Raw genomic sequence first — 16,117 nt, 5'->3', positions numbered from 1 at the left:
TCATCACCCCCTTCTGACCCATGCCCTTTGCGAGGTTCACCATGCTTGGGCACATGACTTGCATGACCCAAAAGCATATGGTGGAAATGACAGGGGCAGCTCCAAGCCTAGGTCTCCAGATGCTTGTCCCTTTCTCTTAACTCTTGTGCTCTGGCCATTACTATATGAAAACATGTCCAGGCTGGCCCTCTGGTTCCAGGAGGGGGATGAGAGACACATGGGGCAGAGATGAATTACCTCCGCACAGGCAACCCTAGACAAGCCAGTCACCTGTCCCAGACAAGGTGGGAAAGCTGAACATGTGTGACACATGAACAGTCAACATGACAGATGTCACTAAGATGTATGTAACCCTTATAGTTTCTTTCCCAACCTTTCCAGCAGCGGCCCCCAGTCATCTGCCCGAATCTAAGCCAATCCCTCTGGTCCTTTGCATTTCTCCCACTACATGGGCTAAAATTGGGAAGAGTTGGATTTCCAAAGGGAAACTGAGGGGTTGATTACAGAGAACACAGAGAAGTCGCTCAGGCATTACTTAGAAAATATTCCTCAGGCATGAACCATTTTCTCTGTAGTAGATTTGAGGGTGGAAGTCCTTCTGCCCCACTAACAAAGTAAGGAGCATGCCTTCCTGATCCATGAATCCCATGGAGATTCCATGGGAAGCTCCATGGTTTGTCCTCATCCTCTGGTGGGGGAATTGCTGAGTATGAGCCCATCTTAGTGATGTGGGAGAGTCGGCTCTGTATGAAGGTGTGCACCCAAGTCTGTCTCCACACTCTGGCCTCAGAGGACCCATTTCCAGCTCTGTCCCTCGTTTCATTTGAGCATCCTGCTGACATCCCTCAGCTTCACTCTGCTCAAAGATTTTCCTGCATACGTAGACAATAAAAAGAAACATTCCCAACTTACTGTTGTGAGCCCCTATCTATGCCTCTCTCAGCAAATATTCAGAGAACATGAATTTTACCAAAATGTCTGAATCTAAGGTGAGGGTTTTTTTTTCCTTCCCAAAATTGTGCCCCAGAAAAGAGCGAACTGCCTTATTTTTGAAACTGTCAAATTCTCTCCCACTAAGGGGGTACTCTCATATTTTCCTTCTTTGGGTCAACACTTGCCATGCTTTTACTGTTTGGGGAAGGTTACCTGTCAAGGCTGCAAATCCATACTGGTTTGGCCTGCCTCTATAAGTCACCCCACAGCATCAGAGTTGTTTAAGACAGAATCAGAAAATATAGATGCAGTGACAATTTTTGGTGGTATGATTTCATGAACTCAACTGCAAATTTTGTAAAGAACTCTTTTAATGATCACAAATCTTTACCTGTAAGAAAAATTTTTAAAGATTTTATTTATTTATTTGAGAGAGAGCCAGAGTGAGAAAGATCACAGAGGCAGAGGGAGAAGCAGACTCCCCACCGAGCAGGGACCCCTATGCAGACCATGATCTGAGCTGAAGGCAGATGCTTAAGACTGAGCCACCGAAGTGCCCCAAGAATTTTTTTTAAATAGAAGTGTTAATGCTAATGAGAATGTGTAGTTAAGTCTTGAGATAAAATTTCCCGAAGTATCAACATAGCTAGATCTAGAGTTTTCTATCCAGATGATGAGCTCGTGCAGATAAGGTGTTCCAGCAACTTGTGCTGGGCAGTTTGAATAGGGCCCTTATTACGTCAAAGACCAGATACTACAGGTGAAGGTGAAGGATGTAAGTGAAACTACTGGATGAAATGTGCATGGATAAATGCAGTGTTTCTACGTTAAGACACCACAGAGCGTAAGTGTGTGATGTTACCACGGGTGTGTAAATCAATTCTTCAGTACTGTAAGAGACATTTGACTAGTCCATCTACAACTCTGTGGGTGTAGGTGTGTCTACGCTATCATGTCTTGAAATTGGTTACACTGATTCCTCCTACTTTAATATTTTTCAAAGTTCCTGTAGCTATTCTAGCTCCCTTGCTTTTCCTATGAATTTCAGAATATCATTTTTATCAACAAAAATCTGGCTGGGATTCTGATAGAAATTGCATTAAACTTTTTGTTTCTGAAGATTTTACTTAATCACTTGAGAGAGAGAGAGAGAGAATGAGCTGGATGGTGGGGAGGGGCAGAGGGAGAGGAAGAAGCAGACTCTCTGCAGAGCGGGGAGACCAACACAGGGCTGGAGCCCAAGCCCCTGTAATTAGGATCTGAGCCAAAGGCAGACACTTAACCAACTAAGCCACCCAGGCACCCCTGAAATTGTATTAAACTTGTATATGCACTAAACCTCGGGAGAACTGTCATCTTCACTATGCTGAGTTGTAGTAACAGTCTCTGTGTTTATTCAGAGCGTTGATTTTTTCATTAGCATTTTGTTGTGTTCTGCATACAAGTCCCGTACATATTTTGTTAGATTTACACCTAAGCATTTGATTTATCTGAGCAGTTGTGTTTTATTTCTAGTTTGGGTGTTCATGGGATCATTCTTAGTACATAGAGGTGTGATTGGTTTTTGTGTGTTTATCTGGTATCTTGCAACCTTGCTGAACTCAATTTCAGCTGGAAGTATTTTTGCAGACTCCTTGGCATTTTCTGTGTAGACAATCTTGTCATATGCAAAGAGGGGCAGTCTTGTTTCTTTCTTTCTTTCTGATGTATAAATGTCGATGGATACGCAACTACAACATGCAACGGGAAGCACTGCCCAAGAGGTAGAAGAGGACAGTGTGACTCTGACTTTGGGGGAAAAGAAAAAGAGGAATTTTTCCTCAAACGCGGTTGTTGCAGTCATTTCTGTTGTGGGTGCTGGTGGTGGTGATGCTGCCTTTTGGTCTGAAAACCCCACCAAATCTTTGCTTCAGTCATCTCATCTTCAGGCTGTATTCTTATGAGAGGAGGGTACTAGAGGTGCTGAGGGTAAAGCAGAAGATGGGTGAACTTATTGCATAGGTCCAGTAAATTGCCGGCAACGCCCCCACCCCCGCCCCCTACTCCCCAAACCTCTACCCCAGCAGGTCCACCAGGGATCCCTTAGGGACAGCCTGGGCAGAAGGGACTGCTCTTTCGGGGCTCAGTTCCTCCAAGGGGCATGGGGGCGCTGTGAGTCCTCGCGGGGCGCGACGGCACTCTTTCTCAACCTCCTCGGTAGGGACTGAGACTTTCGGGACGGTGGCGGGAAGATGGCGGCACCCAGGGATTGGCTGGGAACAGTAGAGGCAGAGGGGATCGCGGGTCGTCAGGGAAGCTCGGGAGTGGAGGTGGTATTTCCTTCCGATCCCGCCACACCCGCCCCGCTGTGCCCTCACGGTGGGTGTGCGTCTGGGTTCAGCCGAGCGGTCCGGCGCGAAGGGCGGAGGTTAGCCTGAAGATGCCTTGAGCTTCTCAGGGCCCCCACACTGTTTCCCCAGATTTTTACCCTCCTCTCTTTTCACCACAGGTGATGCCAAAAAACGCCCTTTCCCGGGGACGTAGTGTTTTCACTTTACTTAAGAAACTGTCATAGAAAGTCCTCACTGTGGTGATTTTGGCTCCGTGGCTGTTAGATTTTATTTTTCCCCTCAAGGGAAGAGGCGAGCTAGGCAAAGGCGATGGATGTTACTGAGTGAATCCGTTGTCGGGTATTTGGGGGATTTCATTGGACGTTTTGCTATCCTTTTACTTAAAAAAGTTAGGCAGAAGGATAGCATGAATTGCTCAGAAACCAGACCCAGTTTTTCTGTAATTTGTGTAGAGAGGATGTGTCCAACTCCAAAAGCCCAGATTTTCACCGAAATGATCACTGGATGGAGGTGGCAAAGTGCTCCGTTCTCTGGATTCCTTCCAGATTTTAGTCTCAATACCGCATCATTCACCACGTAGACAGCAACTGACAATGGCATTTTCATTCTGCAGAGACTAGTTTCAAGAGTTATGTCTCAAGTGATCAGTGTCTAAATATGATAGGTTAAAAAAAGTAATTAATGGAGTGGTGGGCTTAATTATGGCAAATTGTGCATAAAACCAAATCAAGTTTTATTTAAGGGTGGTGAAAACTAGGTACTTGATGTAGATGACTCTAGTTTGACATGTTTTTTTTTTTTTCCCTCCCATCTGGAACTAGGACCCACTCTTCTCTTTGTAAAGGTGAACCAAGGGAAAAAAGGAACACGGAGATTCTATGCGTGCTCAGCCTGTAGAGATAGAAAAGACTGTAATTTTTTTCAGTGGGAAGATGAAAAGGTATATCAACTTCTTAGGCATATTTTTAAAAAGATTTTGAAGTATGTGACAATTTGAGAATGTCTAAACCAATAAAGACATGCAACTTGAGCATTAAATGAAGTAAATCTCTTTAGATAATTGAAGATACTATTGTTTTTGGTTTGAGAGATTGGAGTTTATGCTTACTCTAAACTTAAGCTACTCTGAGTATTGATGTTGTAAACTGTTCAAATACCATTTGTTTTTTGTTTTTTTTTTAAATTTTTTTATGTTTTTAAGGCAATGAGGTATCAGTACTGGTTGGGTGATCATTTATTTATTTATTTGCAAATACAGATTTCTCCATAAAGAGTTTAGGTTGTTATCATTCTAGGCAGTGTTTTAGAAAAACATTTTTTTTTAAACATTTGCATTGAACATTCTTTATACAGCTACTGTATAACCGATGAAGGCACTTAAGATTTGGCCATGAGCTTGGTATCCTCTTGGACTCAGCTCTAATTAGAGTTTCGGAAAGTTTTGCCTAGAAAAATTTCAGCTGTCTTAGATTTATTGGAAAACAGTCTTGTTTACCACTTCTGCACACCTGTTAAAATCACCATGTGTGAGATAATCTCGCAGTGCTTTAATATGTTAGGTATTGCTTCATAGTACTCTAGAACTTTCCCAGTTTAATGTGTTCTGTTTTTATTTTCCCCTGAAACAGATGCTTGTTTACAACATTGAGCTGCTTTGATTGGCTTTTTAATGTTAGCATGTGAAACCAGTTTTTCTAGGATGGTAGCAAGTTTGATAGTTTATTAAATGGTGTTTTTATTCCTTTGCAGTTGTCAGGAGCTAGACTTGCTGCCCGAGAAGCTCATAACCAAAAATGCCAGCCTCCTCTCTCCCGAATGCAGTGTGTGGAAAGGTGCTGACGTGTTATCATTTTTATTTATTGTTTTTGTTTTCTTTTCCCCTGTACCTTTGCATTTACTTTCATTTAAAAAAAATTTGTTGTGGTAAAATATATATTACATAAAATTTGTCATTTTAAAATTTTAAGTATACAGTTCAGTGGTGTTAATTATATCCACAATGTTGTGCAGTTTTCACCATTACCTATTTCCAAAACCTTTTCATCACTCCAAACAGAAACTCTGTTATTATTAAGCATTGACCCCTCATTCCATTTCCTCCCAAACCCTGGTAACCTCTACTATACTCTGTGGATTTGACTATTCTAGCTATCTCATGTAAGTGGAATCAAATATTTGCCCTTTTATGCCTGGCTTATTGACACGTTTTCAGGGTTCTTCCATGTTGTAGTATGAGTCAGAACCTCCTCCTTTTTATGGCTGAATAATATTCCATTATATACACATACACCACATCTTGATCTGTTCATCCATCCGTGAACATTTGGGTTGTTTTTCCCCTTTTGGTTGTTGTGAATAATGCTCCAGTGAATATTGGCATGCAAATATCTGTTTGAGTCCTTGTCTTCAGTTCTTTTGCGTACATATCTAAGAGTGGAGTTATTGGATCATATCGTAATTCTGTGTGTAGGTTTTTAGGGGGACCACCAAACTCTTTTCCACATTGACTGCCCCATTTTACATGTCCCACCAGCAATGTACCAGGGTTCCACTTTCTCCATATCCTTGTCAACACTTACTATTTTCTGTTGTTTTTTTTTTCTATTATCTTAGCAGTTGTAAAGTGATGTGTCATTGTGGTGTTGAATTTTGGGTCCCTGATGAGTAATGATCTTGATTATCTTTGTGGGCTTATTGGCCATTTGTGTATCTTTGGAGAAATGTCTATTCAAATCCTTTGTTCATTTTTAATAGGATTGTCATTTTGTTGTTGAGTCATGGAAGTTCTTTATATGTTAAGGGATTTATGCCCTTAACAGATGCAAGATTTGTTCAAGCTCTCTCCTATTCTGTAGATTGCCTTTTCACTTTCTTGATGATGTTCTTTGATGCACCAGTTTTTAAATTTGATGAAGTCCCAATTTATCAGATTTTTGCTTTTGTTTTCTTTGCTTTTGGTAATATAGCTAAGAATCCATTGTTATATCCACTGTTAGGAAGATTTACCATACTATTTCTTTTTTGAAATACTAATAAAACTAAAACATTTTTTGAATGCTGTGAACATCATTTTTTAAAAAACTACATTGTTGAAATATTTCATTGGGTGGCTGGGAGTTGAATCCTAGTTTTAACTCTTTGGAGGCGTGTGAAAAGCTTCCTCTTCCTATGTCATAGGCCTTATTTGTATATGCTGGGAGAGGCTCCTTAAGAAGCCCCTGGTTTGGGGGCGCCTGGGTGGCTCAGTGGGTTAAGCCGCTGCCTTCGGCTCAGGTAATGATCTCAGGGTCCTGGGATCGAGTCCCGCATCAGGCACTCTGCTCAGCAGCGAGCCTGCTTCCCTCTCTCTCTCTGCCTGCCTCTCTGTCTACTTGTGATCTCTCTCTGTCAAATAAATAAATAAAATCTTAAAAAAAAAAAAAGAAGCCCCTGGTTTGGGTTGCTGGGGGTTTTTCCTCTCAAGGCAACTCCTTTAGTTATCTGGGCTGCCGTGTTCAGAAGGATTCTGAGGTCTTTTCTATGTTAAGTGGAAAGGAGAACTGGGCTCTATTAAAAAGATCTTCTTGAACGTTTTACATTTTAAAGTCTTTTGATGGAGTAGGCTGTTTCTTAAGATAACTTGATCACTCTTAACCAACGTACTTCATCAGTGATAACTACTTACTACATGGAAATTCAGTCAACAACAAAACATATTACAAGGGAATTGTAAATTTAGCACTACTGTGAGCTGGCTACTGTGCTGTGTTTGACATGAGAATTACTTAATCTTGCTAAGGTAGTTTACTTAGGTGAGAAAATTGAGGCCTGGAGAAGTTGAGTGACTTCATTAAGCTCTTACCGCTAAAATGACTTAGCAGTGACTCCGACTTATGCCTCTGATTCTAAAATGTTATTTTTAAACATAAAAGCAGATAGTAATTAACATATGATGTGTAATGATTTAAGGAGATTTAAGAAGTTAAAACGTGAGTTATATAGAGATATAATGAGGTTATCATAATGACATAAAATGGAATGTCAAAGATGCAGAAAGTAGAAAGCAGAAAAACATCACTGGTGGTTTCTTCTTCTGAACCCATCACCTTGTTCATTTTGTAGTATTTTCTCCTGACTTTTTTCACCTGTACCGAAGTTTGTTTGTTTGTTTGTTTGACAAGGTCATTGCCTTAATGCGTACATAGTCTCCTGTACTCTGCATTATGAATTTTATCTGATAAGCCTGTTTTTACGTTATGACATAAGGATATTGATGATTCAATTAAACGCTATAAGAAAATCTAGGTGATCTTGTTTCCTTGTGTAACCAAATTTTAGTCTGGAGCTAAACCACTGTTCTGTCTTTGTAATGCCAGTGTGTGTGTTTTTAATAATTTTGGAAATTCATATTTCATGTTAATTAGGAAAAAACACTGGCTAAAATGTGAAATATTAAAGAATTTTCAGAAGTTTATTTCTTGGAGGTCATACTCTCATCTCTAGTGTTGATTCTTGAGAGCATATCTTAATATTTTATATCATCATTTTAAATCATCTGTAACCCATTAACCTTGGATTTTGTTGCCCAAGCCTGCTTGCTTCCTTCCTTCCTCCCTCCCTTCCTTCCATCCATGTATTCATTCTTTGATGACTCAAAAAGACTTAAAATGCTAGTAGTGGACTTGAGATATGTAAAGATAATGCAGTGCTAAGAAAAACATGCTAAACATAGAAAATAGTGATAAGGAAAACCGAGTGCTCTAGAAAGTCAGCAGCGATGCTGCTACCTTGTGCCATCGCTGATCAGTACAGTTTAAGGACATGAGACTTGAACAGATTTTGGAGGATGGGGAGAAGTTGAAGCTTTTTGACAGGTGGTATCACTGATTTCGCTGCCCCTCTTTGTGATTGATGCTGTCATGCTTGCTTAGGGGCTTTCTGTGGAGTAAAACATTTGAAATCAGTCATTCCTCTAAAAATTTAAACTTTTGGCTTTTTAAAATCCAAAGTTTACTAATGGACTTACTTCATGTTATTAAGTTACCTATTCTCTTAGATGAGAGAATTGAGACTAGCCTTTCATCCTTGTATGTAAAGGAACCTAAGAATGGTGTACTGTTACTCGAGATTGTAACTGTTTTCAAAGTTAACTTTCTACAACTCATTTATAAATTATCTTATGAAATAAGTAGTCCATTTGAAAGTATTAAAATGCATTTAAACATGATTTCTGTTCTATAATGCAAGCCTTCATCTGTCACTGTGGAGTCACAATAGCTTTTCACTGATAATTTCTCTTCCAAATTGTTAGAAAAGAATTATGGTAGCGAGCAAGATAAATGGGCCCATGTTACTTGATTTTTATGACAGAGCTGGGACTGCTCCACATGTCTAGGTGCTACCGAACGGGATTTGATAATTCGTTTTTTTAATCTCACTCTTTGAACCATGCTTTATATTTCATGTGTTCAGTTGACAGATTTACCTTTTGTGTCTGAGATTTGACTTTCCTTATAGTTGTGAGCTGCCTGTTATGCCCTGAAATGTTATTCTATTATGTAGTATGTTGGCACCTTATTGTGACCTATGAAGTCTTAGAAAAGATCTATTTTAATGCTAAAATAAGTATTAATTTATGTGCATCCATATAGTTTTGTTTAGTTGATATTTCATTTGGTTATGTGTTTTCAGAGCTCATTTAAACTCAGATTTTCAAGGTCTGCTATTAGGGAAATGCCATAAACATAATTCGTCTACTCTAGGAAAGGCAAATGGAACATCAAACGGAGATCAATAAAAATGATATTTCAAAATGCTAGCCTGCAAATTGTGAATCATGCTGAGTCCTGTGGCAGACTGGATTTCTCCTGTCCACTCCGGGTCTGTGCAGAAAGGACAACGAGGAGGGGGCGCTGAGGAAACCTCAGCCTTCCACTCGTGTGTTCTTCCTACCGTACTTCAAAAAAGGCTTGCTTCTGAGTGCAAAATTTAAAGCAGTGTACTTGAATGATTATGATGTGATTTTGAATAGAAAGAAGTATGCATGGGATCTCTGTTTATCTTTTGTCAGGAAAAGGTTAATAAACTAGCAGGAAAGCTTTCTGAGGAACAGTTTTGACAAGGCACAAAGATATATAAGTGGAGGTTCATTTAACAGTATTTTTTTCCCCTTTGTTTAAAAGCGATTAAACTTGGAGACCTAAGCATCATCAGACAGTCCTGCGTATGAGCAAATTATACCCCGGTCCTTCACGGTTTTGAACTGTCTTTCATCTCTTCCTCGTGATTTGGCAGCTTTTCCTGCCCTCCGTGGGCATCACGAGGTGAGGGCTAGGCAGTCCTTCTGATTGTGTTTAAGTAACAGAATCTGACACAGTTCTGTCTATGGGGATCTTCCCTCTCTTTTTTCCTATAAAGCCCTTGATTGTTGTCATTCTTTCAAGGATGAGTATTTGCTTCCCTAATATCAAACATACACTCTGTTGCTCGGTTGTGGTTCCTGACTGCATGTATGATACCTTTGTGTTTTGGGACTGAAATTGTAGGTGATGGCAGTGACCCTCACTTGTAGTTCCAACAGTCTGCTGTGCTGAGTTGAAGAGATGACAGCATGAAGGTCTGGAACAGGTTTGCACATTAGGGGACCATCCCAGCTACGTTATGACCTCAGTCTGGCTGATGGCATTATATATCCTATTTCTATGTTGTAGATGCTAAAATGTGAAAACATGTGTCTTAGAAGTGATGAAATGGGATGGTTGGATTTTGCTTTGTGATCTGGTCCATCGGGGTTTCTTTTCATGGGTAGATTTAGCTCATTTGCAGACTGGATATAACAGATGTGCTTGATCTTGGTTTTGATGTATTATTTTATGCTTTCTGGTTTCCTTGCTTTTCTTTGCTCTTTCACTATGTGGTGTATGTTTTCTTTCTTTAATATGTGTTTCTTCTTTGTTTTTGTTTTTGTTCTTATAGCTGCCTTTGTAGCTTTTTATGCTACATTTAAATGTTTTGTTTTTTAGATTGTCTTCATATATCTAAAAATGAGGAACAATAAACTTAAATTTCATCTTCTGATCTCTTTCTCTACAATCACTATCCAGTTTTGGTTATTTCTTTTTAAGGATAACCTTTATGCCTTTGAATATTGCTTACAGCTTTTACTTGATTTTTCTGTTTTAAATATCTTTTGGCCTTTGACTCTGACACATGAGAAAATCAGAACACTTACAGCATCTCCCACTTTCTCCAGGACTTCCCCCACCTCTTATATTTGGATTTATATTATTTACATTTTATACTGTAACTATAATACCCATATTGTTCTGTTCTCATTCTGTGGCTAAATGGATTTGATACTTACTGATGGCCCCTTTGCTGTAGTTCCTTCATTTATCTCCTATTTGGCTAAAATTCATTGTCTAGTGGTTTTTGCTTTTTAAATAAAGGTCCTATATTAACCAAAAATTTTAAATCAGAATCCTGTGTGGCTATCGTATGGTTCCATTTACATGAAATATCCAAAACAGGCAAATCTGTTGAGACAAAGTAGATTAGTGGTTGTTGGAGGCTGGGGGTCGGGGAAAGGGGAGTGACTGCCGATGGGTATAGGGTTTCTTTTTGAGGTGATGAGATTGTTCTGGAATGAGATTGTGGTGATGGTTACCCAACTTCACGAACATTCTAAAAATCACTGAATTGTATACTTCAAAAGGGTGATTGTATGGTTCATGAATTAAATTTCCGTAAAAAAATGAAATCTGTATGTGGCAATGGAATCGAATAGTTCAAAAACAAGTAGAGGCTTTACAGAGAACAATACCCCTGTCTCCACCTGTGCATTTCCCTGTCCGCCAGAAGCAACTATAGTCAGCTCTTCTGGCTAATTAGTTTAGAATTTTACCTTCATGTCTGTGAAATACAAAACATGCTTATATTGCTACTTCTTGATTTATCAAGCTGTGAATTATGTATTTTCTGTTGAAGCTGAGGGTTTATCTTTCTTTCTCTCTTCTCCTGCCCTCTCCTCCCCCCCTCCCCATAATCCATGCCTTTTTCCTACCCCATTTGTATATGGTTATATCATAATTTTAGTTAGATTCATATTTTATTGTTTGCGTTACTACAACCCTTACGTGCTGCTCAGAGCTAAACTGTGTAGTAAATCAAAGTAAGTTTTATTCTTCCCTACACAACTTTTTGGGTTTTTTGGAGTTAATAATAGACTTGGATTTTTTATTATTATAGCTGCCGTTTGCTTATTTATGTACCTATCCCTACTTCAACTGCAAACTCAGATGTCTGAGTCCTTTAAGAGCATTCAGATGTAGCATAATCCATTGGTTTCATCTTCTTAGAGAAATCTGGCCCAGGGCTTTCAGAAATGCTCCAGTCTGGAATGGCCCTTTTACCTGGCACCCAGATATCCTGAAGGTTTTTCATTAAGGACCCAGATTCTATGACTACATAAACCTGAGTTCTCCTAAGTCCCAAAATATTTATTTCCTTCTTTTTTTCTTGAATGGCACTGATCCAGCTATAAAATTATTCAGATTACATATTTTCCTTGGAACAAATCAGGATTGCTTCAAGGCCTCCACAGTAGTACTTCTTAAATGATCTCTGTGAAAGAATCAGTCTTTTGTTTGCTTGTATTATGTTCTTGTTTTTATTCCCTACCCATTAAGATCAGATACTTCCGTAAATATAATGAAAATAAATTACTAGGAAATTAAATGAAAGAAAAGAGAAGACAAACAAACTACAAGCCCACATTTTTTATTAGTTTGAATACACATGAAAGTGCTCTGATCGGTATAAAAATTTCTAAACATAGACGCTTAATATCTGTCTTTGTCTCATCAGGAACTGGTAACAGCTAACTGCCAGCACTAGTGCATGGCCGCTCTGTGAGGAACACTGTTCTAGAGTTAAATTTGGTATTGTAGAAGTCTGAGGCCAACCTGATTTTTACCACCCAACAATTTTGAAATCTCTGTTTCCGAAAAAACTTCTCTATGCTGATGCTTGGTTGATCCCTATGCAGATGGATGGAATTCTAGGCTGGAAATATTTTTCCCTCAGAATTTGGAAGGCAGGGTTCCATTTACTTTTGTATTCATTGTAGCTATTGAGAAGTTTAAGTTCAGAAGGTTCATTCCTGATCTCATAAATGAGCTGTGATCTGTTTGATCCCTTTGTCATTTTTTTTTTTTTTAAGAATCTTACTATTCCTAAAATGGGAAAAAAAAAAAATCTTACTATTCCTGTGGGTCTGACAATTCATGATTACCTATCTTGATGTGAGTCTTTTCTATTCTCTTTTGCTGGGTATTGAGTAAATCCTTTCAAATTGGAAACTCATGTTCTTTAGTTCTGAGAAATTTCCCAGATTATATTCCTGTTGCCAAAGAATGAAAAACCAAATTGCCTATGATTTGGGGCTGAATACAACCCATTTCTTGCTTAGTATTTTCTGGGGTCATCTTTGCTTGTTTTCTTTGAATTTAATTCTTGCCTTTTCTTTAAAGCACTTTTAAAAATCAATTATTATGGAAAATTTCAGGCATACACAGAAGCAGAGAGAACAGTATAAAGAATCTCCTACATCCACACCCAGCTTTATCAGTCATTCAGTATGTGGCTAATTTTATTTCACCTGTACCTTCTACCCTGACTTCCAGTATAGATATGTATAATTTTACCCATAAATGTTTCTATGTATCTCAAGAAATAAGATGTTCTAAAAAAAACATAATTATAATACTATTAAAAATACCTGAAAAATGAACAATTCCTTAATATATAACATGCAATTAGTATTCACATTTCTCTGATTACCCTATAAATGCCATTTTATAATTGGTTTTTCAAATCAGATCCATACAGGGTTTATGCATTGTAATCAGTTGGTATCTTTAATCATTTGTTGAAGAAACAGAGTAATTTGTCCTATAGCATTCCTCACATTCTGGGTTTGTTGGTTATATGCTGTAATGTATAACATTTATTCTATCCCTGTATTTCTTGTAGCAGTATCATCTGACTCGTCTTCAGTTTTAGGGGACAATATTCTTTTGTAAGTAATGGGGTATATTTCCTTTTGTATTACATAGATAATGTCTGGTTATTCACTTTGTGTGATTTTAAGATTGATGACGTGCAAATTAGCCAGTCTGTAAGCAATACAGTTGATTTTGTATATTAATCTTTTATTTGTAATCTTGATGAGCTTACTTTCTAGTTGTAGCAACTTCTTAAAAATATTTCTTCAGGACTTCCTATATATAAGATCATGTTGTCTGTGGATAAAAATTTTTTTTTAAGGGGCGCCTGGGTGGCTCAGCGGGTTAAAGCCTCTGCCTTCAGCTCCGGTCATGATCCCAGGGTCCTGGGATCGAGCCCCGCATTGGGCTCTCTGCTTAGCTGGGAGCCTGCTTCCTCCTCTCTCTCTCTCTGCCTGCCTCTCTGCCTACTTATAATCTCTATCTGTCAAATAAATAAATCTTTAAAAAAATATTTTTTTTTTAAGATTTTATTTATTTATTTGACCGAGACACAGGAAGAGAGGAAACATAAGCGGGGGGGGGGGGGTGGGGGTGGGAGAGGGAGAAGCAGGCCTCCCACTGAGCAGGAAGCCTGATGTGGGGCTTGATCCCAAGATCTTGGAGTCATGACCTGAGCTGAAGGCGGATACTTAACGACTGAGCCAGCCGGATGCCCCTGTGGATAAAATTTTTATGTTTCCTTTCCAATCTGTGCCTTTTATTTCTTTTTCTTGTCTTATCAAAGTGGCTGGAATCCCTGGTCAGTGTCGAATAGAAATGGTAAAAGTAGACATCTTTGCTTGTGTCCCAGTCTTGGGAGGAATGCGTTCAGTCTTTTACCAGTATGGTGTTAAAATATAGGTTTTTCTCAGATGCTCTTTATGAGGTTGTAGAAGTTCTCTACTGTTCCTAGTTTTCTGAGAATCTTTCTCGTGAATGAGTGATTTTTGTCAAGTTCTTTTTTTCTGCACTTGATGAGATGATTTTTTTTTTTAAGATTTTATTTATTTATTTGTCAGAGAGAGAGAGGGAGAGTGAGAGAGAGCGAGCACAGGCAGACAGAGTGGCAAGCAGAGACAGAGAGAGAGGCAGGCTCCCCGCCGAGCACAGAGCCCGATGTGGGACTCGATCCCAGGACGCTGGGATCATGACCTGAGCTGAAGGCAGCCGCTTAACCAACTGAGCCACCCAGGCGTCCCTGATTTTTTTTTTTTTTTAAAGATTTTATTTATTTATTTGACAGAGAGAGAGATCACAAGTAGGCAGAGAGGCAGGCAGAGAGAGAGGAGGAAGCAGTCTCCCTGCAGAGCAGAGAGCCCGATGCGGGGCTCGATCCCAGGACCCTGAGATCATGACCTGAGCCGAAGGCAGCGGCTTAATCCACTGAGCCACCCAGGCGCCCCCTTTTTTTTTTTTTAAACGATTGTTAATATGGTGACTTATGTTGATCGAATGCAAACATTGAAGCAGCTTGGCATTCCTGGGCTAACCTACACTTGGTCATGATCTGTTACCTTCTTTATATACTTTGGTTTTGATTTGCTAAAACTCTATTGGTTTCTGAGTTTGTGTTTATGAGGTTTATTCATCTTTGTTTTTCTTACAATTTTTTTTTTTCTGGTTTGATATTGGGGTCATGCTGGCCTGATGAAAGGAACTGGGAACTGTACTTTCCTCTTTAGTGTATTGAAAGGGTTTGTGTGGAATTGGTATTGCCCCACTGTCTTCTTTTTTGCATTGTTTCCAGTGAGAAATCTGGTATTGTTCTTAATCTTTGTTACTCTGTACATGTCTTTTTTTCTTCTGATTTTAAGATTTTCTCTTTTTCACTGATTTTGAACAATTTTATTATGAGGCATCTTGTAGTTTTCTTCATGTTTCTTGTGCTTGAGGTTCTCTAAGCTTCTTCAATCTTTTGATGTAATTTTTGGAAAATTTCAGCCATAATTTTTTCAAAAATTTTTCTGCCTGTCCCTCTTGGGGTCCATTTTCATGTATTTTGGTCCCTTGTTGTTTCATTTTGGATAATTTCTAGGGCTGTGTGCTTTCATATACACTGATCTTTTCAATGTAATATCTAAATTGCTATTAATCCCATCCAGGGTATTTTTCAGTTCAGACAACTAAAACTTTTAAGTTCAATTTGGGTCCTTTTAATATTTTCTGTGTTTTTACTTAACAGGCTTGTGCTTTTTTTCTACTGCTTGAACATACGGAATATGGTTACAGTAGATGGCTCTGATGTCTCTAGTCTACTGATCATAGCATCTCTGTCATTTCGGACTCAGTTTGAACTGATTGTTGGTGTTGTGCCCCTAGCTGTGGGTCGTGTGTTCCTGTTTCTTTCTTTCTTTTTTTTTTTTTTAAGATTTTTTATTTATTTATTTGACAGAGAGAGAGATCACAAGTAGGCAGAGAGGCAGGCAGAGAGAGAGGAGGAAGCAGGCTCCCTGCAGAGCAGAGAGCCCGATGCGGGGCTTGATCCCAGGACCCTGAGATCATGACCTGAGCCGAAGGCAGTGGCTTAATCCACTGAGCCACCCAGGCACCCCAGTGTGTTCCTGTTTCTTACATACCTGCTAATACTTGATTCAGTGCTAGCAGTGTCCATTTTACCTTCTTGTCTTCTGGGGAGTTTTTATTCCTTTCCATATTTTTGAGCTTCGTTCCTGGAATGCCGTTGTTACTTGGCTGTAGTTTGATACTGTGGAGCAGGATTCAGGAAACTGCAGGGTGAGGGCCAGTTGTGGTCAGGCCTGTTCAGTTACACTGGGTTTGTAGTTCGTTTTGTGCTACAGTCACAGAGTGGATGTGACCGAGAAACCAGAT

General features: G+C 39.2%; 1 protein-coding gene across 3 annotated transcripts in view; it reads left to right on the top strand.

The window, feature by feature from the left end:
- Positions 1-3,164: 3,164 nt before the first annotated feature.
- ZCCHC4 (zinc finger CCHC-type containing 4) overlaps positions 3,165-16,117 on the top strand; it is a 47,076-nt gene continuing 34,123 nt past the window's right edge. For all 3 annotated transcript variants that reach the window (XM_045998183.1, XM_045998181.1, XM_045998184.1), the window contains exons 1-3: positions 3,165-3,291; positions 4,085-4,203; positions 5,013-5,095. In XM_045998183.1, the coding sequence (XP_045854139.1) occupies positions 3,165-3,291; positions 4,085-4,203; positions 5,013-5,095 (329 nt within the window). The remainder of the gene's footprint in view (positions 3,292-4,084; positions 4,204-5,012; positions 5,096-16,117) is intronic.

The sequence above is a fragment of the Meles meles genome, chromosome 2, assembly GCF_922984935.1.
Source record: "Meles meles chromosome 2, mMelMel3.1 paternal haplotype, whole genome shotgun sequence".
NCBI lineage: Eukaryota > Metazoa > Chordata > Mammalia > Carnivora > Mustelidae > Meles > Meles meles.
This window is presented reverse-complemented; position numbering and strand designations above follow the sequence as displayed.